Here is a 27,851-nt window from a genome sequence, read left to right as displayed (position 1 = left end):
CACTGTAGCAAATTAGCTCTATGAAATATTAATAATCAATAATAACTGGTTATAATTGATTATGAATATTTGGATCAGTTAATATAATTAACTTAATGTAGTAAAATTAATATTTCAATCAACCCACCTGTTTGTCCCGTGAACACTCGCCGTTAATTGTTTATTAATTCTAAAAAATATTCATTTCCGAGGAAGGGAAAAATGTCTTTCTTACTGTACAGTACTATTAAGAGCATGTAGTCACAATCTAAATCGTAAAGTAAACTCTGTATGCAAGCAGAGAATCAGAACCAAATACATCTTGTGCACACGTTTTATCAACAAAAACATAACTAACATACAAACAATTACACATTCATTCATGCATTCATAAGTAGATGGTTAAAGTGACAGAATGAAACTGGAGGCAGGAAATGGAACTATGGAAAAGATCCATTTAACTATGAAAAGAACCATCAACATTATCATTTTCAAAGCACCTTCTTAAAAGCATACTTGCATGGCCTTTGCAGTGTACACAATTCTTGAAGTTGTTGAAAATTGAAGTTGTTGATGGTTCTGTGAGTGTCAAATGTTGAAGTTGCAATCGTTTTCTTCTCCGTTGGGTGAAGAAGATATGATGAACTTGCGTGGTTAGTTCGACTCTGTTCTCATGGCTGGAGTTCAGATTGTGGCCTGCCGGCCCTGGGCCTGAGAGACCACGCAGAGCAAATGGTGGGAGTTGCGATGGACTTCTTCCGCGTTGAATGAAGACGTTTTGCCAAACTCCTGAGGTTGTCCTTTATTCTGTTGTGGTTGAGAGTGTCATCTCTCTCCTGAATGAGCACATGGCTGGTTTGGTCAAGGCCTGGGCCCTGGGGCCTGCTGAGGTCCCACATCTCAGGGTTGGCTCGGCCAATAAGAAAGTTGGAAGTTCCAGGTGGGAGAATTTGATTTATGGGTCTTTATTTCAAGCGTGCTCATTTGCATGTGCCGCTGGATCGGTTGCTGATGAAGAAACTATGAACGATTCTTGTAATGCTAATATGTTGTGCAGCTATCAACATATCATATACACAATCATTTCAATCTTCAAAGTACCAATTTATAAAGACCAAACATGGTATAGGTGAGGTTACATTGACCGTTGGTTCTATTATAAAATACATACAATAGTATCAAATACATAGTACACAAGACAGTAAATCATTCACACAATTTATGGGATGCATGTTCATTTATAGATCAGTTCGTATATGATTAATGCAGCAAAGTCTGTTTTAAAGTCTGTTTCTGTCTTCTCTGTCTTGACCACATTTTTAACAGCAATAAAACCAACTTATCTGATCGTAGTCAAGGTGACCAAAGACCCTTCTTGCCCTTGTTGGGTTGATGGGACCACAGATCCCAGAGTGAGCTTTAAATATTATTTGTTAACTATAACAAATAATTGTGTCTGATTTGTCTCAGTCGTTACAGTTCCCTGAGAGTAGGTCACTCCGTATTGCGTAGCTATACACAGTTGAGAAACTCCTTTCCTCAGATTAATTGAAGCTTATATGTAAAACGCATTGCAACTGCACAGTGACCACGGAAAGTGACTGACTGACTGATTGGCTTTGCTGCAGCAACTGCACATCCAATGGCGAAGGCGCCTCTGACGTGTGCGCCAATCAGCTATCAGCACGTAGACACACATCAGAGTGCCTATAAAGGGAACCCGAATTTGCCATTGGGAGTTCATCTTCCTAACAAGCCAGAATTCATATGTATGTATATATATATATATATATATATATATATATATATATATACTGATGGTCTCAATCATATATATAGTGATGTCACTAAGCTCGTACCCCAAAATAATATACTAATAGACCGGATACCCTCGGGTCTGATTATATATATGGACAAAAAACAGCCAAAGCTGGTTTATAGCAAGTGTGCTTATGAAAAGTGACCTGACACATAGATGAGACTGGACCTTGTCGAGTCTAATCATACAGAAAGGACCTTCGCCTGCAGGGAAGGGACCTCCATATTATAGAACCTTACAAATGTGGAGGGCGAGGACCAACCGGCCGCCGCACAAATGTCCTGAATAGGAAACCCAGAGGACCACACCCATGACGTGGCCATACCTCTAGTCCAGGGATTCCCAAAGTGTGGTACGCGCACCCCTAGGGGTGCGTGAGAGGAAAAATTTAATGGCGGTCTGTTTTTTTAAGTGTGATTTTTCCATACAATAAAATACAAAAACATGAACAGTAAACATTTCCTTTGTAATCGCTTTTATTTTAAATAAAAAAACTATAATTTATTAGTTTTTGATAGAAACGTAGAAGAAGACAGCTGCTGTCTTCTAGAAGAAGACGCACTGCTCTTCTTTTATGCACTGCAGCCGCTAAGCTATATGCGTGCCAACTCGTTTCATTCATTCCATTCCATATTTTATAAATATGCTTAACTGGCTGAAATCAGGGAAATTGTCAAGTGGGACGTCTTATAATAAAGTTCTTAGTCACGAAGGAGGAGAGGGACCAAGAGAGAGTGAGGATTTTTTATTTATTTTATCTATTTCGGAGCCTATTGTCTTTAATGTTGTGGATCGTTTGTAACTTTATTGCAATTTAATTCAAAGTACTTTCATTCTAATTTCCATAACCGTTGTGTTATGATGATGATGATGCTAGCTCCACGGTCATTTTATAGGCCTAGCCTATTGCTGCAATTGCTGTTTCTTTTACGCGGCTGAAAATAACCATGCTTTCTGTTACTGAGCCTGTGTCTGTAACTTAAAAGTGGAAGCTTTTGCGTAGCTTTGTTGCATTATATTGAAACTTTGGCTGCCACATATACGTTGAGCGTGGAAGCGGCAAGCTTTCCCAGTGTTATCCAAGAGTTCCACTGTGTGGGTTATAATGGAACAGCAGTTCGAACTCCCTCTACGCAGGCCCTCCACCCCAACCAATTGGGGGTCTGAGAGTCTTGCGTAGGGCGCTGGATGTGGCAGCAACCGTGGCATTTTCTATGGGATCCCAATTACGTTGTCACGTCGACCTTACGTCGAATGTGAGCAACTGAACGGGAAAGTCTCGGTTACTAATGTAACCCTCGTTCACTGAAGGAGGGAACGGGAGACGTAACATCCCGTTGCCACGGTTGCAGACCATCGCTGTACGGCCGAACACGTCTCGGCTCCTCAGCGTAAAACAATATGCAACGCATCCGCTCTTCATTATATGCTTGCGCTGCAAGCAGAGCAGCTGATGCAATTATCGCATGCCAATGTGCATGGGCTCATTTTAATACTCTCGAAGTAGATTGGTCTCTCAAGGCGATCCCAATTACATCGTCACGTCGACGTTACATCTCCCGTTCCCTCCTTCAGGAAATGAGGGTTACATTAGTAACCAAGACGTTTTTTTGTGTGACACTGATCTCTTTGTTCAGGCTGAATGAGTTATGTGAATGTGAGAGTCATCACAAAGATTTTTTCATTACATGGGCAGCCACACAGTCGGTTCATGACATAACAGAGATAACAGAGATTGCAGGGATAGAATTTTTATTAAACTTGAATCAATGTTAATATTACAATGTTGTTTCAATGTCGTATCTTACAAAACTTGTTAAAATGTATACATATTTTCTTTACCTTTTTGCAAAAATTCAGCATGAAACGTTTTTAACATACTTCAATGTTAAAACAACAACTGACATTATTTCAACCACCTTTCAACAAGGTCAGTCGCATACTAGTTGGCAACACCCTACTTTCAAAAGAATGGGAAATATTACTAGAAGGAATACATGTGGGAAAGTCAGACAAAAGAGAGGGCAAAGTTCATGGTGTGTTGCGAAAAAGGAGGTCATAGGCCCAGTCCACTTTGCCCTTAGTGCTGAGCCGTTGACCTTTGTGCCATGTGGGCTCATGCACACCTGGTCCGGGAGTTCCCTGTCAATAAAAGGCAAAATAACGAAGACTTTTAGCCCCATTTTACTTAATAACATGCACATTCATCCCATTTATGATAATCAATACACTGATTTTGGTGTTGTAAATCGATGGCCCTAAGACTAGCTTTGCTGTTGTAAGACTTAATGTAGGGTTGTAGAGCTTGTTATCGAACAGGGATGGAAATGGAGCTCACCGAATGCACACTGTACAGCCGTGGTACTGTAGACCTAAAGCAGGAAGTGACTGCAATGCCCGTGCTTGGCCTTGGATTATAATGTCCAGGCGCTGGTCCTTCCTTCTAAATCCATTAATGGAAGTCAAGTCAACAAAAGTGAAATTCTAATTTTATTTAATTAACCAGTTCATGTAATAGTTCACCCCAAAATTGTCATGTCAACTACTTTTATGAAACTTTCATGGAGCTTTTTTGTCTTTTTTGGACCTTTAATAATTTAAATCGCAATCCACTTTCATTATATGCTAAAAAAGCAGCAAGGACAATCTGATAAACTTGCCTTTTTGTGTTCCACGGCCTGAAATATTCCTTTAGAGTCGAAGATCAAAAAATCTAATTAGTGTTCTCCAAAAAAGCACTTCATCAACCTTTGCTTGACTCTATAATCACAGATATAGATCTATTTATGTGCTTTCAAAAGCATAGCTGAGAAGAAGAGCTTTCACTGCTTACAGAAGCTGTCTGCTATCATTACATGCCATTTGATTCCACCGGCAGCCTCACTTGATCCAGCTGGCCTGTGCAGTGGTGTGTGTGGCAGGTTGAACTATGCTGGAGGTGTTAATGCTGGCTGCAGTGGAACTCACTTCCCTCTGCCTGCTTGCTCATGAGGTCAACTTCTGTTGGTTTTAAAGGCATCAGGCCATTGCACCCTTCTTCTATGGGACAGCCAGCCAGCTCGGCATTCCCCTGGACAAGAGTGGATAGCTGTGCCATACTACACATGTCTGAAGAGGCACTGAGCTTATTATTTCATTAAGGGATTCCTGTGCAGAAAAGCCATATTCAACACCTTCCAAAACAAGCTACTCACAACTCGAAGAAAATATCAATATCAAAAAAAGCTTTCTCTGTCTTTTCAAATGCCTTAAGGTAAACCTGTGAAAACTACACAGGAATAAAAAATCTCACTTGAGTTTCAGAGAAAAGATATCAAACTGGGCTCACTGCTCACAACTGCCAGGATACCAGAGACATTAATATGAACTATGTGATCCACATTCCTTTTATAGCTTTAAATGCTAAACTGGTGAGTGAGTCATTGAATCATTAAATCAAGTGATTGTTCAAAAACGCAGATTTATCTACAAACAAAAGAAGTATAGGCCACTTTATTAGGCACACATTACTAATACCGGGTTGAACCCATTTTTGCCTTAAGAACTGCCTTTATTCTTTATAGCATAGACTCAACTAGGTGCTGGAAATGATTTTGGTCAAATTGACTTGATAGCATCAAGCAGCTGCTATAGATTTCTCGACTGGAATCTCCCGTTTTACCCCATCCCAAAGGTGCTCTATCTATTGGAATGAGATCTGGACTGTAGAGGCCATTTGATTATAGTAAGGGGCCCAAAATGTGCCAAGAAATCCTTCACACCATTACATCAGTACCAGCCTGAATCATTGATACAAGGCAGGATGGATCCATGCTTTCATGCTGTTTATGCCAAATTCTGATCCTAACATCTGAACGCTGCAGCAGAAATCAAGACTCAAGAGACCAGGCAACATTTTTCCAATCTTCTATTGTCTAATTTTGGTGAACCTGTGTGAATTGTAGTCTGTTCTTACCTGTACGAATAATAAGTATACTTCAAGTTAATTTTAGTAATTATACACTTTAGTAAAGTTCAAGTATATTTTAAGTATTGTTTAAGAATTTTAAGAATACTAATATCAATGTACTATATCAAATATCAAAAGTTCAAAGTTCTAGTACACTGGTATTAGTAGAAGTAAACTTGTAAGGGTAGCTTACTACTTCAATACTACTTGGAACTAAACTGGCCAACTTTTTAGCATATACAGTAAAACCCGGTGTGTTCTTCTGCTGCTGTAGCCCATCTGCTTCAAGGTTTGATGTATTGTTCTGTTCTGCAGACCTCAGTTGTAATGAGTGGTTGTTTGAGTTACTGTTGCCACTCTATTAGCTCGAACCAGTCTGGATATTCTCCTCTGACCTCTGGCATCAACAAGGCATTTTCACCCACAGAACTGCCGCTCACTGGGTATTTCCTCTTTTTTGGACCATCCTCTGTATACCCTAGAGCTGGTTGTGCGTAAAAATATCATCAGTTTCTGAAATACTCTGACCAGCCTGTCTGGCACCAACAACCATGCCATTTTCAAAGTTACTTAAATCACATTTTTTTCCCATTCTGATGCTCAGTTTGAACTTCAGCAGATCGTCTTGACCATGCCTAAATGTATTGAGTTGCTGCCATTTGTCTAGCTGATTAGATATTTGCATTAAAAAGTAATTGAACAGGTGTACCTAATAAGTGGCTGGTGGGTCGGGTCAGACTCAGAGGTCACTCTTCCACCAGAACTAGACTCGCGTATGGCTGTTGCCAGAAGCAAGTGATTATAGTTTAAAAAATTATAAATATGGATATTTTTCTTTACAAAAGCGCATCGCTTCACTTCAGAAGGTCTTTATTAACCCTCTGGAGCCGTGTGGATTACTTTTATAATGGATGATGTGCTTTTTGGAGCTTCAAAATCACAGGCTCTATTCACTCCCATTACAAAGCTTGCAAGAGCCAGGATATTTTTTTTATATTCCTCCAATTGTGTTTAGAGTCTTAGAGTTCTTAGAGTCGTTCAGCCAGACGGTGAAAAAGCGGCTTTTGTTGTGAACAACTTTAAAGTCTGCTAGTGTGTTATCCTCAGTCATTTAGCGTATGATGCCCAATGTTTCTCTATACCCATCTATGTCTGCAAGTATATGATGCCATAGTGCTTTAAAATCTGTTCAGATTGTCTTCAGTCTTGTTTGTATTCCAGCCTTAAACTATGGAATTTCAGCCTCTGAGTAATATAATTTTCCTGTTTGCTGTTGATCTGTCATCTTAAGAATAAGCTTGAGGTTTCTTTGCTACTTAACCTTTGACAAAACACTTGTCTGACATGAAACGACACCCTTCTACAACCGCACAAAGCCCTAATGTTCACCCTAGAGACCCAGAGGATGATTTAGCATCCTCACTTTTCCGTCAACACTAGACAGCTGCCAGCACAGCTCGAATAACCAGCCACTGAGGCCACGGTGCGGTGCAACACTGACGTGCATCAGTGAAACTCTCTCACAGGAATCTACGTGCTTTAAACCATTCTGGGGGAAAACAGGCAAAGCATTTAATATAGCCTACACATAATAGGTTAGACTATATTATTCACAATGAAACCGGACAATTACCGGGAGAAAGCTGACCCTTTGTACAGCTGAGCGGAACATCACGTGCCTGCAATAAGAAACGAGTGTCATAAGAGAAGACAATAAAATGGTGCAAATAGGATGGAGGAGAGGAAAGAGTCAACAAACACAGGTGAAACACTTCAGGCTTCAACAATAATTTGTTATTTTTTTACCTGGCTATTTGTTCAATCAGGCTTCAGATTTGTACTTGCTCTATTAATACTTTCATTGGCCCCCACTACAAAAATATTTCATTTTGTTTTTCATTTGTGTAAGAAAGAATAATTCACAAGGGTGTAAAAATTATGTATTTCACACTATTTTGTGGAACTTTTAGTATTGCAACTGGATACTTCTACTTTTACTCAAATGCATTTCTAAAGAAAAACTTTCACTGAAGTATTTTGGCTGGATATGTTGATGTTCAAATGATTAATTGTACACAACAATTGAAATAATTACTGTACTAACTATACTCAATAACTATATAAAGTAACTAAAACAAAACAAATAATTAAAGGGGCCATCATACATTGATTTATGTTGATATTTGATTTGAACATGTTTCTTAAGATTCACTTATAATGTTTATAACGTTTTTGCACAAAAATAAAAACAAACATTATATATATATATATATAAATAAAATAAAAATAATATATATATATATATATATATATATATATATATATATATATATATATATATATATATATATATATATATATATACAGTATATACGCACACACACACACACACACAGTGCTTAGCATAAGTGAACACACCCATGCTAAAGTTGACTAAAAAGAGGAATAAAAAATCATCTTTTGGACATTGATCTTAATGCCTTAATTAACAAAAATAAGGGAAAATCCAACCTTTAAGAACATCAATTTTCTTTGTGAATGAATAATGTATCATAAATAAATAAATAAATAAATAAATGTTCCTTCTTAAAATACTGGGGGTATAAGTCAGCCCCAAACATCACATTCCCTTCACCATACCTAGAGATTGGCATGGTTTTATTTCAGTTAGCCTAATAGCTGGTTTGATTTGCATTGAGAGATTATCTTATGGAAAGTACCCCATGCCAATCTGTAGGTATTGATCAACTTGATCCTACAGAATTAGTCAATTACAGGCCGATCTCGAAATCTACCTTTTCTGTCAAAGATACTAGAAAAGGCAGTATCCTCACAACTATGATCCTTTTTAGAAAGAAATGTAATCTGCAAGGATTTTCAGTCAGGATTTAGACCGTACCATAAAACTGAAAAAGCTCTCATTAGAGTCACAAATGATTTGCTCGTATCATCTGATTGTGGTTGTATCTCGCTATTAGTGTTACTCGATCTTAGTGCTGCATTTAATAGCAGTAATGTTGGTTAGCAGTAAATGAAGAGATTTCTTATCGAACAAAAGTTCAGTATGCCATACCACAAGGCTCAGTGCTAGGACCTTTGCTGTTCACTCTGTACATGCTACCCTTAGTAGATATCATTAGGAAGCATGGCATTAGTTTTCACTGTTATGCTGATGATACACAGCTCTATAATTAACGGAATGCATAGCTGATTTTAAAAAATGGATGACTAGTAATTTCCTACTACTTAATTCTGAAAAAACAGAGATTCAAATTATTGGACAAAAACTTCTTTCACGTAATAACCTAGAATACTGTCTAACACTTGATGGTTTAGTAACCTGGGTGTGCTCTTTGATACCAATCTTTCATTTGAAAGTCACGTTTCTAGTATCTGTAAAACGTGTTTGGTTAGGTATGTAACCCTCGTTCCCTGAGTAGGGAACGGAGACGTTACGTCGGATGACGACGAATGGGGTTTCGCTTAGAACACCTATCGACTTCGAGTATTACAAAACGAGCCAATGGCAAAGAAATGCCATGGGTCTGCGGAATTTGCATAGCGTATCTCCGCCTTACCTCATGGGTATAAAAGGAGGACGCCGGCAACATGCAGATATGTTTCTTCGCTGAGGAGCCAAGACTGAGCTCAGGCGATCCCCGCGGTACAGCGGAAAGTGGCAGGAAGACGTAACGTCTACGTTCCCTACTCAGGGAACGAGGGTTACATACGTAACCAAAGACGTTCCCTTTCGTTGTCACTCCGAGTTACGTCGGATGACAACGAATGGGGTTACCAGTCTAATCACGCCACCTTCTCAGCTGCCCTGCGTAAATCGAGATCCCTGTCGTAGACTGGACGAAGGACTCCATTTATCACAGGAATACCAAGGTACACTGGGAAGCATATCCCAAGCTAGGGGAAGTATGCAATTAATGCCAACCCCCATTGGGGGGGGACTTAGAGAATACACATGACCCAAAGGAAACATATGGAGAACACTGGGGTATCCAGCCACAGGTGGAATATTTCAACCCCAGGGGTGGCAAGGTGGCTTGCCAAGGGAAAGACACATGCTCAGAGAGGCTTACAGTGGAAATACACATGTGGCGGTCGCTCAGAGGAGGGACCATGCACACGGGAGGCACCTAGCCGACGCGCAGGCAATAGACACTGGCGCCGACGTCAGGAGTGCTGGAGGAACTCAGGGCTTTCGGAGAAGCTCACCTGAGGAGAAATCGCACGTATCCAGTCCGTGGAGTGGAATGGCGAGCAAGCGCAGACACCTGAGCGGGTCCAGTACTAGCTGGTTGAAGCGAGTACATGAGAGGACAATGGCTCCACTCTGAGATTGTAGAATCTGGCGAATGTGTTAGGTGTCGCCCAGCCTGCAGCTCTGCAGATGTCTGTTAGCGAGGTGCCATGCGCTAGAGCCCAAGAGGACGCCACATTCCGGGTGGAGTGGGCAGTCACACCAAGGGGGCACGATCGACCCTGCTGCTGGTAAGCCAAAGCAATTGCGTCCACTATCCAGTGAGACAACCTTTGCTTGGATAGAGCCTTTACCTTCAGCTTCCCACCATAACAGACAAAGAGCTGGTCTGAGGTCCTGAAACACTGGTTCTGTCTACATAGGCGCGGAGAGCGCGTACTGGACAGAGCAGTGCCAAGGCTGGGTCTGCCTCCTCCAGGGGCAGCGCTTGCAGGTTCACCACCTGGTCCCGGAAGGGAGTGGTAGGAACCTTGGGCACATATCCAGGCCGGGGTCTCAAGAACACGTGAGAGTAAGCCGGCCCGAATTCCAGGCACGCTTCGTCAACAGAGAATGCATGCAGGTCCCCTACCCTTTTGATGGAGGCCAGTGCAACCAGGAGCGCTATCTTCATAGAAAGGAATTTAAGCTTGACTGATTGCAGGGGCTCAAATGGAGCACTCTTCAGGGCAGTTAGAAACCCTGAGAGGTCCCAAGAGGGAACGAGAGGAGGGCGAGGCGGATTTAGTCTCCTCGCTCCTCTCAGGAACCTGATGACCAGGTCGTGCTTCCCCACCGACTTACCTTCGATGAGAGCATGGTGTGCGGCAACAGCGGCAACATAGACCTTCAGGGTGGAGGGAGACAGCCTTCGCTCCAGCCCCTGTTGAAGGAAGGAAAGCACAACGCTGATCGAGCATCTCCGGGGGTCTTCTCGGTGAGAAGAGCACCAGCTGACGAAGAGGTTCCACTTCAACGCATAGACGTGTCTCGTGGACGATGCCCTAGCGGAAGTGATGGTAGCCACCACCGCTGGTGGTAGGGTACTCAAACCTGCCTCGTCCCATCGAGGAGCCACACGTGGAGGTTCCAGAGATCGGGACGAGGGTGCCATAGGGTGCCCCGTCCCTGAGGAAGAAGGTTCTTCCTCAGAGGGATCGGCCAGGGAGGTGCTGTCGCGAGGAGTACTAGTTCGGGGAACCAGGTCCGGTTGGGCCAGTAAGGGGCAACCAGGATGACCTGCTCCTCATCCTCCCCGACCTTGCGCAAGGTCTGCGCAAGAAGGCTCACTGGGGGAATGCATATTTGCGGCCCCGCGGCCAGCTGTGCGCCAGTGCATCCGTGCCGAGCGTGCCCTCGGTCAGGGAATAATACAGGTCGCAATGGGTCGAGTCGTGAGAGGCAAACAGATCTATCTGTGCGTCTCTGAACTGGTCCCAAATCAGCTGAACCGACTGGGGATGGAGTCGCCATTCTCTAGGGAGGGGCTGAAGCCGTGAGAGCTCGTCGGCTGCACAGTTCAGGACTCCGGGAATGAAAATGGCTCGAAGCGACCTCAGATGCTTCTGGCTCCATAAGAGGAGGTGGCGGGCGAGTTGCGACATACGGCGCGAGCGTAGACCACCTTGACGGTTGATGTACGCTACTGTGGCGGTACTGTCTGATCGGACTAGTACGTGTTGACCCCTGAGCAACGCCCGGAAGCGGTGCAGGGCAAGGCGTACTGCCAGCAACTCGAGGCAATAGACATGCCATACTGCTCAACACTACATGCGAGAATCACTGAGCTTCAGGAGCAACCTTGCTCAACACCTAAGTGTGAAGAAATTCACTGAACTTCAGGAGCATTTCTGCTCAACACCTGGGTGTGATAAATCTCACAGAATTTTTCAGGAGCATTTCTGCTCAACATGAGAGTGTGACAGCATGTCCATTGCGAATTGGCGCCCCAGCCCGTGGAGGCATCTGTTGAGACAACAACATGCCGGGAAGCTTGTCCCAGGGGCATTCGGGCCCGTAGAAAACTGAGGTTCGACCACGGGGTGAGTACTGACGGCAGGTCGGAGTAACTGGTACTCGGAGGGTGCCGTGTTGCCATGCCCACCTCGGGACTCGGTCGCGAAGCCAAAGCTGAAGCGGTCTCATATGAAGCAATCTGAGCAGCGTACCGCGGCAGCAGATGCCATATGCCCCAGGAGCCTCTGAAAAAACTTCAGTGGAACCCCACTCTTGCGCTTGATAGTCTCAGGCAAGTCAGCAATGGCTGAGTGGAGAAGGCGACCAAGTCCAAACCGAGAAAAGAGCTCCTCTGCACGGGGCAAAGTTTACTCCTTTCCCAGTTGACCCGAAGGCCCAGACGAGCTAGGTGCCGGAGCACTGGGTCCCTGTATTCGCAAACCTGGTCTCAGGAGTGAGTTAAGAAAGCCAGTCACCGAGATAGTTCAGGATGCGAACCCCGTGTTCCCCTGGAGGAACAAGGGCTGCCTCAACAACCTTTGTGAAGGCGCGAGGAGACAGGGCTAGCCCGGATGGGAGAACAGCGTACTGATAAGCGCGTGCCCTGACAGCAAACCGTAGGTATGGTCTGAGTCGAAGGAGAACGGAGACATAAAAGTAGGCGTCCTTCAGGTCGATAGCTGCAAACCAATCCTGTGGCCGCACACATCCAGAAATGCGTTTGGCCAGGAGCATCTTGAACGGCAGCCTGTGAAGGGAGCGGTTCAGATGCGTAGGTCCAGGATTGGCCGTAACCCACCAGTCTTCTCCGGGACAATGAGGTAGGGGCTGTAAACCCGGACCTCATTTCGGCTGGAGGAACAGTCTCAATCGCACCCATCGCCAGTAGGGTAGCAAACTTCGCTCTATGATAGGGGCATAGCCCCCGACAAAAGTGGAGCAGACTCCCCTGAAGCTTGGGGGGGAGACCGTGCGAACTGAATCGCAAGCCGAGCCGACGGTTCGCGTGACCCAGCGGAACAGAAAGGAAGCTCTAGGCAGGCTCCCAACTGTGCCAGCGGCGTCAAGAACCACAGACGTCCCCCCGGTGGTGCAGCGAAGTGGAATGACCGGCCCAGACGTGGACGGCATAGCGGCCCGGTGTGGGGGCAAGGTCATAACCGCACCCTGACAGAGGAGGCCAGGGAAGTATCAGCGTTCCACTGGGGCCTGCTCTGTCAGGGGTCTGGCGACAGAGGGGGACAGGGGCGAAGCGGTCCGTGGACGGCACACCGTGTTAACCGCCTCTGGGACAGAGGGGGACGAGGAGAGCACGGCTTGTGGGCGGCGCTCTGTGTCGTCCGAGAACTCTATATGCTCAGAGACGAGAGAGTCAGTTCTTTCTGAATAAGGATTCTTCGCCAGCCCTCCACCGGGGAAAGGAGTGGCCCTGCTACCAACTCCTGGAAAGAACTGAGTCTCATCTCTGAGCAGCCCATCTCAAAAGTGCCGCTTAACCCGGCGTTTAGCGGGGGGCGGGGCTGGAGAGGGCTGTGGCATCCCCCCTACGGTCTTCCAGAGCCAGGCCCGGGTGAACGGGCGGGGTTGGAACCGTAGGAGGGCGCCTTCGGCGGTGGGCAGACTGAGGAATCTGAGCGGACGGCGGAGCCGTCGGGCAGAATAACCTCAATCTGCTCATGGGCGGTTGAGAACTGTTGGGCAGAAGCACTCAACCGCACCGCCGAAGAGGCCGACCTGGGAGATGGGGGTTTCAGGCAGACGGGTCCGCCCGACATTGTGCACATCAGACCGGTCAGCCCCAGAATGGTGATTATCACCTGACTCCGAGAGCGTACGGCCACTTTCGTCGCTCGGAGAGCAAGGTCAGTGGCGGCGCGCAGCTCACTGAAGAGCCTCGGGTCAGTCCCGCCCTCCTGCATGTCCATGAGCATCTGGGTCAGGTAGACCAGCAGAACGGTCATGGGATGCAGTGAGGCGGCTGCCTGTCCTGTGGCACTATAGGATTTCGCCACAGATTAGTGTAGACGAAAAGAACTACAGGCTTTGGACGGGTGCTTAGGATTGCGCCGGGAAGCACTCTGAGGACACAGTAGCATGGCAACAGAGCGTTCAACCGGGGGGACCCCAGTGTACCCATGGGCAGCGGCCCCTGAGGGGAGGAAAGGCGGATGAGACCAACGAGCGGACCCGTGATCTCATCACGCACGTCCGGGAGGAAAGATATTGGGGTTTGCCGTGGACGCGGGTCGGCGGCCTCACCCAAAAACCAATCGTCCCGGGAAAGCATGGCCGTCATCTCCGGGTCAGACTCAGGCACAGCCGTATGCACACCAGAGGGTGGCAGCTGTGACGAGTCGTCATTTCCAGAAGAATTAAGCCCTCCTAGTGATGCTGCTACAGACACAGCATCATCCTCTGTAGCTTCAAATGAAAACACACGGGCCACCCGAGGGTAGACTCATGGAATCATCAGTTCGCTAGCGGGCACCGCCATTAAAGAGGGGGGCTGGGGTCGCGTACACAGAGTCGGCGCCTTGTTCCAGACCAACACCCTCAGGTCACCCTGGCCACCAGCCGAAGATCAGGGGGTGGATAAGGGGACTCTCACTCTTGCGAGTTCACCGAGTCTCGACCTATATATGACGCGATGATCACGTTCCCAGAGAGAACATGAGTCATCCACGAGCGCTGTTCAAGCATGATCAAAGCCCAAACACACTAGACAGCGCTCGTGCCCATCAGAGTCCGATACCAGTCCGCTGCAACCAGAGATGCATGGGCGAGCCGTCTTTAAAAAGACGTGCCGCGTGCAAGCTCTTTTAAGAGAGGAGAAAAAAACTCCGCGATGTTGAAGCACACAGGGAGACACACACACACTGGCAGATCCCTGCACAGATCAGCAGGCACTTTGAGCTCGCTGCAGATCGCCGTCACACCAACATCGGAGATAGAAGCTCGTCTCGTAGACCGAAGTAAGAGATGACTGTGGAGTGAAGAAATATTCTTGGCTCCGAAGCGAAAAATATATCTGCATGTTGCCGGCGTCCTCCTTTTATACCCACGAGGTAAGGCGGAGATACGCTATGCAAATTCCGCAGACCCATGGCATTTCTTTGCCATTGGCTCGTTTTGTAATACTCGAAGTCGATAGGTGTTCTAAGCGAAACCCCATTCGTCGTCATCCGATGTAACTCGGAGTGACAACGAAAGGGAACTGCATTTTTCCATCTTAAAAATATATCTAAGTTATGTCATATGCTCTCAATGACAAATGCGGAACAATTAGTAACAATACGTTCATGACATCAAGGCTAGATTATTGTCATGCTATTATGGGTGGTTGCCCTGCACGCTTAATAAACAAAATACAGCTGGTCCAGCTAGAAATCTGCTGTCAGATCCAATACAGTTTATTAATCAACAAAAGTTTCTTGCGAACTCTCCATTACACTGTGCCTCGTTTACAAAACAAAATGCTCTGAACAAACCCCTAATCCTACCTTTAAAACAATGCAAATATAGTGTTGGTAGCACAATCTGATAGGTAGCATTATTCTATTATTGCATTACATTATCTGCATTACACTATTGTACCTCACAGACTTCCGAAGCTTTGTTTGGTCATGTGCTTTTTCTGCTCTGCACTGATTTATTAGATATGGTGGAGAAAACAAGTGTGACCACCAGCTGTCACTAATGCGCATTGTGTTAAAAGAACCTTTTTTCAGCACAATTTGATGAAAGCCTCAAATGCTTCAGAAAACCTCGGTTTCCCATCACTAATTAAAATAAACCATCCACTTATTTCCGACTCTGATATACTTCTGAAGTCTGTACAGAGACTTCAACTTTCCAAGCTGTTTAAACTGGACACGTCAAAGCGGACATAGACGAAGAACAGAAATAACTGAGGGTTTATATACACAAGATGACAAGAAGCTAAATGAAGGACAGGTGTAAGTGATTAGTTGTTATGGTAACAAACAAGGATTGCATTGGAAACTAAGGGTAAGTTAGTTTACACAACAACCATACGTTTCCTTTGAGTTTTCCGTGTACAGACAACACCATTGACTATTGTCAAAACGCTTCGCATTTACACAGATACACAAAAATGACTAAAAACCCTGTATTCTATATGAACATAGGCACAACAAGACAAAATAATATCAAAATAAGAGCCCATGAAACACAGGGAAACAGGGAATCGTGACACAAAGAGTTTTTTCATTTACATGAAATTTCCAGGTCTATAAATCACACTTTTGAAATAAGGCTTCTCGTACAGATTTTTCAAGTCTTTGAATACTGCTATTTCAAAGACAAAAACCACGGTTGGAGGGCTGAATTAAAATAAGAAATACCTTGATTTTCATTTGTTTTAGCTTAATTTACAGCTTGTTTTGATTTCTTATAGAACCACTGTTTTAGAATTAATCTAAAACAAGGCTGTATTGTAATGGTTATCTTTAGTCTTGTGTATAAGTGTGTGGCTTGTTTAACAGACAGGGCTAAGGATTAGTCCTTAGTTCAATTAGGACGTAAGTAGCTTTGATAAATATGCCTCAAAAAACATTACTGGTGTGCATCTTGAGACAAAACAATGGCACTGACATATTTTGAGATATCTCAGTGCAAGTTGCTTTCAGTTAAAACAGCTCATGCATACATTTTAGTCTGGGACTAGTCTGTGAAACTGGGGGGTATAAGTACTTAGTGCAGTGTGATGTTGAGATAAAAATAGTGACAAGGTACATGACCTAAGATAGCTACTAGAGATGCATCAATGTATTGGCCAATAATCGGTATCGGCTGATAAAAGCCATTGGCCGATTGTTTAACAAGAGCCGGTGATCAGGGCCAAATATTTCCTGTCAATCAAAAGGGGGCGGGAAAAAAATTGTTCAGACTGCAACCCACACTGCGTATGAAGAAAATCTGTCTTGTGTTGAATTTAGGGCAAGTTAACGCAACAATAACGCATTAACAAAAAAAAAAATAGCACAGTTAAAGCAGGCTCATTTTGATCCTATGAATCACCATTAGTTCAAGCCAGGATTGTCAGCAGAACCTGATTTCACCAAGTGCAAAATATTGCTAAATCAATATCTTTGTTGATCCTGGAACAACATTCCAATCAACCAAACAGATTTGAGGGACAAGCTTACAGTTTATGTCAAGTTTCGGCTTATAACCAGGGTTAGGTGCTTCTACATCAGCCATGGAAAGACATCAATAAAACATCAATAAAACAGCTTGTGAACAATGTGCCACTTAACGTTGCATTTACCTCAGGAAAGTTATCCAGTGTTCATATTTTTTAAGTTTAGCTATAGAAAAATATATAATCAAATACATACAAGAAAAAGTATAATAAATATATAAAACTGAAGAGTATGTATGCTTGAATAAATTTGTCATGAAGACAAAAGTTTATGAAAACTAACTTATGTTAACCTTTCAGTTTTTATTTGTGTGTAATTATTATATCTGAAAATAAATGCGAGTTGAATATAATATTTTTGTTGTTCATTTAACCTCATATTTTAGTAATGTACCAAATGAGAGGGTTCCCTGTTTAGTTTACAGCATTATTTGGGAGAGATTTTTTTTTTCTTAAGAAAATCAAACTATCGGCATCGGCAGATATCATTCTGAATAATCGGCTATCGGTACCGGCTAAACTTTTACTGGAAGACAATGACTGTGATTACAATTTAAAACCCCTTCTTATTAATGCTTCAATCTCTAGATTCATTGTCACAAGTTCAACAAAACCACATCTATATCAACCAACCTGATAAATTCACATTGATTAAGTTTTAAATCAGCAGAATTTGCAAGAACAGTGTTCAGCTAAGTACAGTACATCACAGGAAGCCAAATGTTGAGTCTGTTTTGAAACATGTATTTGAGCAACAAGTACCCAGTAAAGGCAAGGGAAAGTCACAAACTCTCTGACACTGACCCTGGTCTTTGGACCATCCTTATTGTTAAGGCCAGTATTAAAGCATCTGAGAGCAGTTCTGTGAACTGCTTGAGGTAAAGGAAGAAACTGAGAATGAGATGGAAAAACATTGCCGAGCTGCAGTGTGTACAGACGTTCTCTGACTTGACATTTGTGAAAGCGTGCTGAGCGTGTGGCCTACTCACTTGCAGGGTGATTTGGGGACAGGCTTCTCCGTAACATCATAATGACCAGGAGAGAGGTTAATGTCCTGCGTTAAACACACACACACACACACACACACACACACACACACACACACAAACACACACACACACACACACACACACACAAACACACACACACACACACAAACACACACACACACACACACACACACACACACACACACACACACACACACACACACACACACACACACACACACACACACAAACTAATACATCAAACAATTGTTTTGACATACTCATTCATATACTCAAAGGTAAAAGCTTTACTCCAGCTACTGATATCAGATAAATAGTTTGCTTTTGTTTTTAGTGTCAGTCACCAAAAAAAAAAAAAAAAGTCATCGTATTGTGTGCTACATTAAACTGATTTGTAGTTGTGAGCGGGGCACAACCTAATGTGGGGCTAGTTGTAACACACATTGTTTAAAACTTTCCACACATGCTAGCATGACGAAACTTAGTGTACTTACTAATTGCCATACCAACACTATATAGAGATTTTTTTTTTAGCCAAAATTAAAAAAAAACTTTGGAAGATATCACTGAACATTACTTTAAACAAAAGTAAATTTCTTACTTAAGTTGATTTTTCATCAGTTTTTTATTATGTTTATTTAAAATTAGATAAATCTGATATTATTTTAATCTTAAATCTGTTATTTCACAGTTGAGGAAGTTCTTTAATGCTGATCTAACCACCAGAAGACCCTAGCAGGGTTTAAATCACAGTTGCGCAGGTGGGGAACATTCTAACACTGCGTTACTATTATATTAGAACTATGCTATTTTTTACCTGTATGAATTCTACTGAGAAACCATGAGAAAAGGGTGAATAAAGACTGAGAGTCAATGTTCAGAAATTATTAATTATTATGATGCTTTGAACTATGCTATAGCTGTGTTTTGCAGTGTTTGATGTCAAACTCAAAAATTACTTTATTTTTAATTATTAAAAAAATGCCATTATTTTATATGAAAAAGTTAATAATTGTATTTTATTCACAAAATATTTTAGTTTAGTATATTTTTTTGATTAGATCAGATAACATTTTAAGCTGTCGTGTTGCAATGTACCCCACCTATGGAGCACGTTGTCACGTTTCACTTCCATTCTTTCGGGGTAAATCAAGAAAAAAGTACACACTGTATTAATGAAACAAAACCCCATAATTGTACTAGACGTGTGAAATTAATATGGGGAAAAAATAAATTCTCTGAACCCTAGTGGATTTACACAAACTGAGAAAGTCAAAAAGTGTAAGGTTGTGCCCCTCTCTCCCACATCATATGGAATGTAAGACAGAATGTTGAACTGATCTCAAGGCACCTTGCATTTATACGCCTATATATCATTGTGATTGACTGACCTTATCCCTGAGGCCTAAAGTGAGGTTGTCAGGTCTGGGGCAGTTTTTGAAAGAGTAAGTTGCTTGGCGCCGCAGAGCCTCATTGGTTGAATCAGTAAAGTTATACGCCCCAGGCAAAAGCAGATCCCCACCCGGACGCACAGTCCACATGAGGGTGTTTCGCGCGGGGCCTTTGAAGCTGTACGTCCTCGGCACCGGGTTGAGTCCTGTCTCCTCTATGAAGTCTCGGATGTGGTAACTGCCTGGAATGGGGTAGTTCTGATGGTAGGAAGAGGAGACCTCTTTTTTACGGCTGTTTCACACCTTACATCATTTCTGGCATACTACACAGAGTATGTCCTTTAGTAACAGCCAAAGTATAACATGGTTATTGAGTGAAGTCATTGTTTATTACAACACACTTAAACATTGTGAAATCACCCGAATGGCTGTTAATCATTATAGAACGGAGCCCAACGTGTAATAAACTGCTTATTTCATCTGGACTAAAAGCATAATGATGAATAGATTTAAAGTGCATTTGTGCATTTTCATAATGCATATCTTTTCACTACAAAAATAGGTTGTAGTTGAAGCTGTGGTTACACATTGCTGCTTATGCAGGCAGTGTGAAAGCAGAAACCTGTTAATATGAGCATCAAAATTATACAAGCTGCTTTCCTGTGCGGTGTGAAACAGGAGCTATTTGTAAAGTACACTTCATATTGTGTTTGTCATGACTTATATTTGTTGCAGAACAACTGTTACTTTTACTTCTGTTTGCTGGATCTTTTTCAAAATATCACCTGCCTTAATAGTGTTTCTCCACCAACCACTTCTGTCAGTGTACATTTCTTCTTTCTGTTTCTGAAAAGAAGAAAAAAAGACATTTGTGGTTGGTAAGATTCTGTTGTGTTCACCCAAGGCTGGATTTATTTTATCAAAAATAAAGTGAAAAACAGTAATATTGTAAAATATTATAACAATTTAAAATAACTGTTTTTTTAATGTAATTTATTCCTGTGATGCAAAGCTGAATTTTCATCATTACTCCAGTCTTTAGTGTCACATGATTCTTCAGAAATCATTCTAATATACTGATTTGGTGCTCAAGAAACATTTATCATTATCATCAATATTAAAAACAGGAATCTTTGATGACTAGAAATATTTAAAAAACGCATTTATTTGAAAACAAAAACCTTTTTTATCAATATAAATATCTGATATAATATATATATAAATAGAGAATATCTCTATATATATATATATATATAATCTTACCGACCCTCAAACCTTTGAGTGGTTGTGTCAAAAATGGGTGCAGAAGATCCCTGCACTATAAAGAAATAGTTCTTGTGTAATTCTTATGCACCAACCTTCCACCACAACAAATATAAAAACTTACCCCATCTATACATTTCCCTTTGGGTAATGTTTTCTCTCTTCCCGTGGCCATAGTTCTGTCGTTCCTGTTTGTTTTCTGTAACAGACACCTCTACAACAAGAGGCGTCGCTTAGATACTAAAACTATTTAACTATTAATCGAGAGTACTGGATACACAAGTTTCTGCTATATGTTTGCTTTTGTATTTATTATTTACATTTACTGATTTTGTTACCCATTGAGAAAAAAAATGTCTCAATGAGTTTGTTCATCAAATTCTCTGATCAAAAATATAAATGTGAATTCAAGACACTTCTTATAATTTGTATAAGTTATCCGAGGTGCAACCCACAACTATTGTTGTGTCTGTTTTAATTAAACTACAATTTAAAGTTCTAAAATAAATCTCCCAAGCTTTAAAAGGGATTACGACACAATATAAAGTGAGTTGTATTTTTCATATAATAATTTGTTGTATGTAAGAGGCATATGACACAAGTGTTTGACACAGAAAAATAGCACAGCAGAAGCAGTGAAAGCCTCTCTCTGGGAGTTTATGGCAGAATGTTCTGCTCGGTTTCTAGGCAACCAGGAACACATGCTTCTAACAAGCAATTGAAGGGCCCAGTGTCCACTGTTTGTCAGAGCCATCTCCTGTACCAGTGCACTTCAACACTGACATACCGTGAATAACCAAGCTATGCTTCAGTGTACTGCTGTCGCTGTAATAAGCTCTTGAGAAAAAATAAAAATAAAATACATATATATATAGTATACTTTTGTCCTGGATTGCCTGAAAAGCTTACCTAACGTGGAGAGGTGCATGAATGATACTTTATAGCTGTGTATTAACTATATTATAACTAATACTACATCTTTGTACAGTATACATACTCCAAACATGCATTAAAACGCATCTAGTCTTCAATAAACATGGCCAAACTTCTGAACAGAACAGATGTATTCTCACAAGGAAAAGGATGACTTTTACAACAATTGTCATCCAAGATTACTTTAATGAGCTCTTTTTTTTTTTTTTTACAGAGGCCTCGCCCCAATCCAATCCTGTGAACACATAGCACTTTGTCCAGCTGACTCAGAGATGCATCGTATAATGATGTACAAATGAATAATCTGAACTATTACAATAAATAGAGTACAACTCGGTTAAGTAAAGTATTTAAAGATTTCAAACTTATAAAAAACCAGCTCTGGGATGCATAATGATTAACAGAAGGGCTTTTAATCAGAGGCTAAATGATGCTTCGCAAACAAAGAAACTTTTATGGGTAAATAGTCAAATTTTATTGGAAAACAAATATACAACTTGGAATGGACTATCTGAGGCATGACAATGCCATTAAGCGGCTTAAAAAAAAAGAAAGAAAAAGTAAAGAAATAAAAAAAATCATGTGAATAAGTGATTAAAACATTAAAAAGCACTGTAAGATTCAAACAAGTTCTTAGTATAGAACAGCAGATACAAAAAGAGTTTATGTACGAGTATCTTGTAGAAACACCCGTGTCTTTTTTTTTTTGCAGTAGTGCAATGCTGAGAAATTTCATATATATATTATATATATATATATATATATATATATATATATAAAATATACTTTGTCCATAGTCCATGCAGAGTTACTCCTCTACATTGTTGCCGTGCCAGCGTCGCTGCCAGAAGACAACCAGCTGGCAGGTCTCCACTCTTGCTACGCATGAGGGGGGCAGACAGACGTGACGTGTACGTTTTTGCACGTCACAACCCCCTCTTCGCGGCAACAAGCACCTGACCGTGTAACCGCACCGCCACTCCAAAAACACGATGACAGCAAAAGAAAGGGACATGAGGACTGAAGATCCTATGCAGTTTACATGCAGTTCCTTTGGACAGCCGGGAGGAGGAAGGGGAGGGGACTTAACATTTTACAGATAAATTAAACAGAAAAAGGCAAATTATTTATAGAAGAGAGAGGATCTGTACAAGGCCTTCATTTCGCCGTCATCATCTGTACAAATTCTGTGGAGAAATAGGACGGGTTAGTCCGTTTCTGAACGATGAAAAGATTTCTAACATGAACTCAAGATGCCCGCTGACACCATATCCTAACCAGCCACGACTGCGCCTAGTGACATTTTGTTGGTTGCTTGGTTTCTGTGATGTGCTGGAATCTTAGTGGTCCAACAATCCTACTCCACATAACAGTATATTAAACAAACCATGTTCCGATAGGCTGTGGTTGTACGTTTTATTGAGGACACGATCTAACAAACAATGAGTTCTAAAACAACTTTTCAGTCAACTCACCTTCGTAGTTAACCTGTCCGTCTCCGTCAATGTCTGCTTCTCGGATCATCTCATCAACCTCCTCGTCGGTCAACTTCTCTCCAAGGTTTGTCATTACGTGACGCAATTCAGCTGCGCTGATGTAACCATTGCCATCCTGAAGCACAAGATGTCCAGGTCAGTGACTGCACGTGAATTTGTGTGGCACTATTCTGTGTCTTATTTTGGAACTAGACGAGCTTCACCTTATCAAAGACACGGAATGCTTCTCTGATCTCCTCCTCGCTGTCGGTGTCCTTCATCTTCCTCGCCATCATGGTCAGGAACTCGGGGAAGTCTATCGTCCCATTTCCTATGTAGAAAGAGAAAGAATTCAGACAAAGCCCAACTTTTACCATTCACTTGGGTTGAGGATGCACGTGGTCGTCCTTACCATCAGCGTCCACTTCATTGATCATGTCTTGCAGCTCGGCCTCTGTCGGGTTCTGTCCGAGCGAGCGCATGACAGTGCCCAGCTCTTTGGTTGTGATGGTGCCATCGCCGTCCTTGTCAAAGAGTGAGAAAGCCTCTTTGAATTCTGTGAAGGGTGACAAATAAATGTAATAGGATCTAGTATTGACAGAGTCTCCCAAAGATAAACAAACACTGAACACAAAAGACACACAGAGGAACCAGTGGGGCCAGTTCCAAAGAAGGGAAGCCCAAATACACTTTACACTCAATTTCAAAACAAGCTCTTTCAGACATTAATGCAAAAGAACCTTGAGCTCAACCATAGAGCTTTTAAAGTAAACTAAGATTGACCCCATTTACTTTAACGCGTGTTTCCAGGTCAAAATGAACGAATAATCGGTGCGTTATTCTGAAAGAACAACAACAAAAAATCCATTATAATCTTTTATTAAAATGCAATAGCCATGAAACTATTCTGCTTTTTAGCTGCCGTAATGAATCCTCTCTTTTTCAACTACCAGGCTTCATTCCGAAAAGTAACAGCTACTTTTACAGTGCAACCAATTACTAATTAGCAACATGTCCTGGCGTATACATTTCCTCTCGCTGCTGCACTCAGAAAAAAAAAAAAAAAAAAAAAAAGGTTGCAAATTAAGTCTCACGTTGGCTTCAAAATTCAGGGCCCGAGACCACAAGAGCACAACAAGTTAGGCAGTCTTTAAAAAGCAGTTTGTCCTTACTTATAATGAACACTGCGAAGAGTCACTGTATAATGGGAAAAAGTCTGCAGTCTGTAATTACCAGTTTATTACGCAAGGCACACGAAAAACACGTGACACCCAAACTAGAACAGGCTTGAACAACTACAATGGAAAAAGTCCAAGATATCAATCCCTCTAAAAAGAAATGTGACATCTGTTTATGTAAAAACGCCACTGGCTGCTACAACTGCCTGTCCTCCCCTCGCAGAAATGAAACCTTACCCTGCTTCTATGCAAACTATCAACTCCAAGGCACCGTTTCTATGGAGATCCAGCACTGTGACCTCACTCTGTTCCTATGGAGACCCACTGAACCATATGGAGATCCAGTGATGTGACCCCATTGAGCGAATATAGGATCTAGATTTCAGAGCAGTATGGAAACACTGCTGTGACCTCACACAATCTCCAGGGAAACACTTTTGAGACTATGTCTCGATGGATAAACCACCATGACCTCACTGTCGCTATGGAGACAGACCACAATGACCTAAATGGTATCAGAGCATTTCTGTTTGAGTTTCTTCATTGTAATAGCACAACCATGATCAGATCCATTAGTCAAAAAACAAATTGATCCTGAAAGCATGAGGTTTTCATATTATTTTCCTCCAACATATTGAAAATAACATTAATCTTGCAGGGTGGTCTTTGCACGCGATACCAGAAATATGAATCTCAGATCACCTAAAATGAAACAAATAATCTGTTGTCATAGCACAATTCTAGCACATACGCAATTCCATTTGAGGCAAAGAGATAAGTGCATTCCTATAAACCATTGAAATTACCCTAAGGATCCAAAACACCAAGGAAACATATTATAAAGACATCAAGAACATCATGTCCCAATAAAGTAACGCATATAAGTCCATCATGAGCTAGAATCTGGAATAGCCGGTCAGAAATGACTCAATACAAACCAGCAGCCAATGAAACTGTAACTTCATGTCAAAGCCATTGATACTGAGCAGGGGACACACCCTTGTTCCTCAGTGCCTGCAGTTACTAACTCTCTCCAACAGAGAAGGGTGTGTTCATCGAAATCTACATCTAGCCCCAGGAAATTACTCAGTCACTTAGTTTTAAAGCCTGACGTTACGCGATTCCCACCACAACAACCTGTCCATTAATTTGAGGAATGTGTCCCGACCAAGTCTCAGGGTTTGCCATAAAAGGAAATAGTATAAATCCACGGAGAGAGAGAGAGAGAGAGAGAGAGAGAGAGAGAGAGAGAGAGAGAGAGAGAGAGAGAGAGAGAGAGAGAGAGAGAGAGAGAGAACGAAAACCCAGGGAATCCACACCACTGACCATGTGCCAATAGAAGGGAGGTGGCAATGTCTTACCGGCAATCTGTTCTTCTGTCAACTGGTCGGCCTGCAGAGAAAAAGAGAACACGTACATTGAGAACAATTATGCATATAAAGCACTGGTGGAAACAAATCTAATCATTTAGGAACCAACCATTAAACCCATATTGGTCAACCATTAATTTAAATATTGGTGGTGGCATGTCTAGGGGTTTAAAACCTAGGCATCATAAAGGATTTGATTCACTTCTATTTAAAGGAACTATTCACCCCAAAATTTCATGTTGGACAGAATGACAGCATCAGTCTCCATTCACTTTCATTATGAGGGGAAACAGATGGAACTTAAGTAAACGTCGACTGAGACTGTCAGTGCCTAACATCACCCTTTGTGTCCTAAAGAAGAAAGTCAACCAGTTGTATGGGTTTCCATGAAAAGCATTTTCAATTTGGGGTGAACTTTCCCTTTAATGCTAACTGCAGAAGGTGGCGCAGTCCCTTCTCCACAGCTCATAAAAGCTTTGTACTACTTTATTCATGATTCATGTGAACGTTGAATTAAAGAACAACAGACGTCCAATGCTTTCCATACGATTGTTTGATAATGAGCAGATATTCAAGCATAAGCGTGTGCAAGAGAAATGCACCATATTTGCAGCTGACGTGCCCCTTAAATATTGGCTATCAATGAAGCTTTTCCAAGCTGTTGCTTTAAATTATTTAATGTAAAAGCAAGAATTGAATATTTAACTGATATTACCCTATGGAATTAAAAAGAATACGCATATATAAAACACAAGAAGAACACTACCAGTCATTAAACCATAACACTCCCATACATCCAATGAAAAATAATACAATAATAACGTTATGCATAACTATTCAATACCAACGAACTGTATACTGACTGTAACGCGCATTATTTTATATATGTAGTCTATAATAACATCATTTTGCACCAAATAAACAGTCACGTTAACACATAACAGTTTTTACTCACCATCGCGCTGTTTTAACAGATGTATTTCCACACAGAACTACAGTCCGCAGCTGGCAAAAAAACAGGATGCAATCATACAGTGCCTGACGCGCCTTTAATGGTCGGTTATAAACCCCTCCCCCTGCTTTATCTCCATCCGCCAACACACTTCCTTCCCTATCAGGAACGATCGTCAAAAATGTCACAATTGTGATGCGTAAGCGTACAGTAAAGAGTACGATGGATTTTATACGATAGCGACGTCTTCAAATCGCGAATATGTATGCTTGGCAGAGAGGGGGGGGGGGGGGGGGGGGGTGTTTTGAGTGGAACTAGCTAACCGGCGGAGTCATACATTCTGCTAAAGTGTGATGCGTCAATCGCAGTACTGGACGTTATGGCAAGGAGAGGCGGCTTCTGATTGGTCCATTTGTACCCGCAATGCGTCACTCGCTAAGATCCGAGGAGAGCTGCATTCCAGAATACTAGACTCAATCACTACACATCAGGGTCAGTTATTAACCAGGGCTCAAGGCGGGAATGCCATGGAAAGTGATAAATGTGTGCAACTATTTAAAATATTTGGGCAAAAAAAATTCCCTGAAGTAAATTCTGCATTTGTTTATCTGTTATGTGACATTTGATATAAAATATTTATTGGCCTAGACAATATTAAATATTTGTTAAAGTACTGGACATATTTGACAGGATGCTATGAAAACGGCTCTTGAAAGTCAATGCCCAAATAGTCGAATGCCCATTAATAAATAATAAATGAATCACAATTAAATTATTAATAAATATATTTAAAAAACACTGATTACAAACATTTCTGACACTGCATGATGCACTTTAAAGCAAGTGGGATTCATGTAGAGATAGTGAAGCATTTAAGCATCAAGTGATCTAAGAAGTGTTTAGAGGTTTTTGATTTTGATTTTGATGATACCACCAAAGCAATTAATAATAATGAAAAAAAGTTGGTTAAATTTGAGCAAATTAAAAAATTCATTACAATCATTATGCAAGAATGTCACCATATATTCAGGATTGGCAGGACCAAATGTAATAAATCATTATAAATAAACCAGCAAAAATAATATAGGCTAACCACTAATATATAGCCTAGTAAATATTGTGGGGTGCATGTCACACTCAATAGTTGTTACAGCACCATG

General features: G+C 41.8%; 2 protein-coding genes across 2 annotated transcripts; both read right to left on the bottom strand.

The window, feature by feature from the left end:
• Positions 1–3,734: 3,734 nt before the first annotated feature.
• On the bottom strand, positions 3,735–22,731 carry stpg4 (sperm-tail PG-rich repeat containing 4). The gene is made up of 8 exons (XM_077237478.1): positions 22,678–22,731; positions 20,908–20,982; positions 20,310–20,366; positions 19,521–19,778; positions 18,109–18,173; positions 7,381–7,426; positions 4,137–4,241; positions 3,735–3,940 (listed from the first exon to the last, which is right to left on the bottom strand). The coding sequence occupies exons 1-8, from the start codon at positions 22,729–22,731 to the stop codon at positions 3,830–3,832; spliced, it is 771 nt and encodes a 256-aa protein (XP_077093593.1). The 3' UTR covers positions 3,735–3,829.
• Positions 22,414–27,043, bottom strand: calm2a (calmodulin 2a (phosphorylase kinase, delta)). The gene is made up of 6 exons (XM_077236357.1): positions 26,695–27,043; positions 25,731–25,761; positions 23,604–23,747; positions 23,416–23,522; positions 23,192–23,327; positions 22,414–22,903 (listed from the first exon to the last, which is right to left on the bottom strand). Exons 1-6 carry the CDS (start codon positions 26,695–26,697, stop codon positions 22,875–22,877), a joined length of 450 nt encoding a protein of 149 aa, XP_077092472.1. The 5' UTR covers positions 26,698–27,043; the 3' UTR covers positions 22,414–22,874.
• Between the last annotated feature and the right edge of the window lie 808 nt (positions 27,044–27,851).

The sequence above is a fragment of the Siphateles boraxobius genome, unplaced genomic scaffold, assembly GCF_051911475.1.
Source record: "Siphateles boraxobius isolate OS27281-9 unplaced genomic scaffold, OSU_SipBor_1 20, whole genome shotgun sequence".
Taxonomy (NCBI): Eukaryota; Metazoa; Chordata; class Actinopteri; order Cypriniformes; family Leuciscidae; genus Siphateles; species Siphateles boraxobius.
Note: the sequence above shows the minus strand (reverse complement) of the source record. Positions and strands in the feature narration are given on the sequence as shown.

Bases quoted from the DNA above. Each gene is read 5' to 3' on its own strand.
- stpg4 (XM_077237478.1), bottom strand. From the start codon at position 22,731: ATGTCCCTTTCTTTTGCTGTCATCGTGTTTTTGGAGTGGCGGTGCGGT. The intron at 18,174-19,520 runs GTCAGTCAATCA...TGTTTAACGCAG, and splicing joins CTTTAGGCCTCAGGGATAAG to GACATTAACCTCTCTCCTGG. The intron at 3,941-4,136 runs GTGAGCTCCATT...TTTTATTGACAG, and splicing joins GGCTGTACAGTGTGCATTCG to GGAACTCCCGGACCAGGTGT.
- calm2a (XM_077236357.1), bottom strand. The intron at 23,748-25,730 runs GTAAGACATTGC...CACCCTTCACAG, and splicing joins GACAGAAGAACAGATTGCCG to AATTCAAAGAGGCTTTCTCA. The intron at 23,328-23,415 runs GTGAAGCTCGTC...CTTGTGCTTCAG, and splicing joins CATTCCGTGTCTTTGATAAG to GATGGCAATGGTTACATCAG.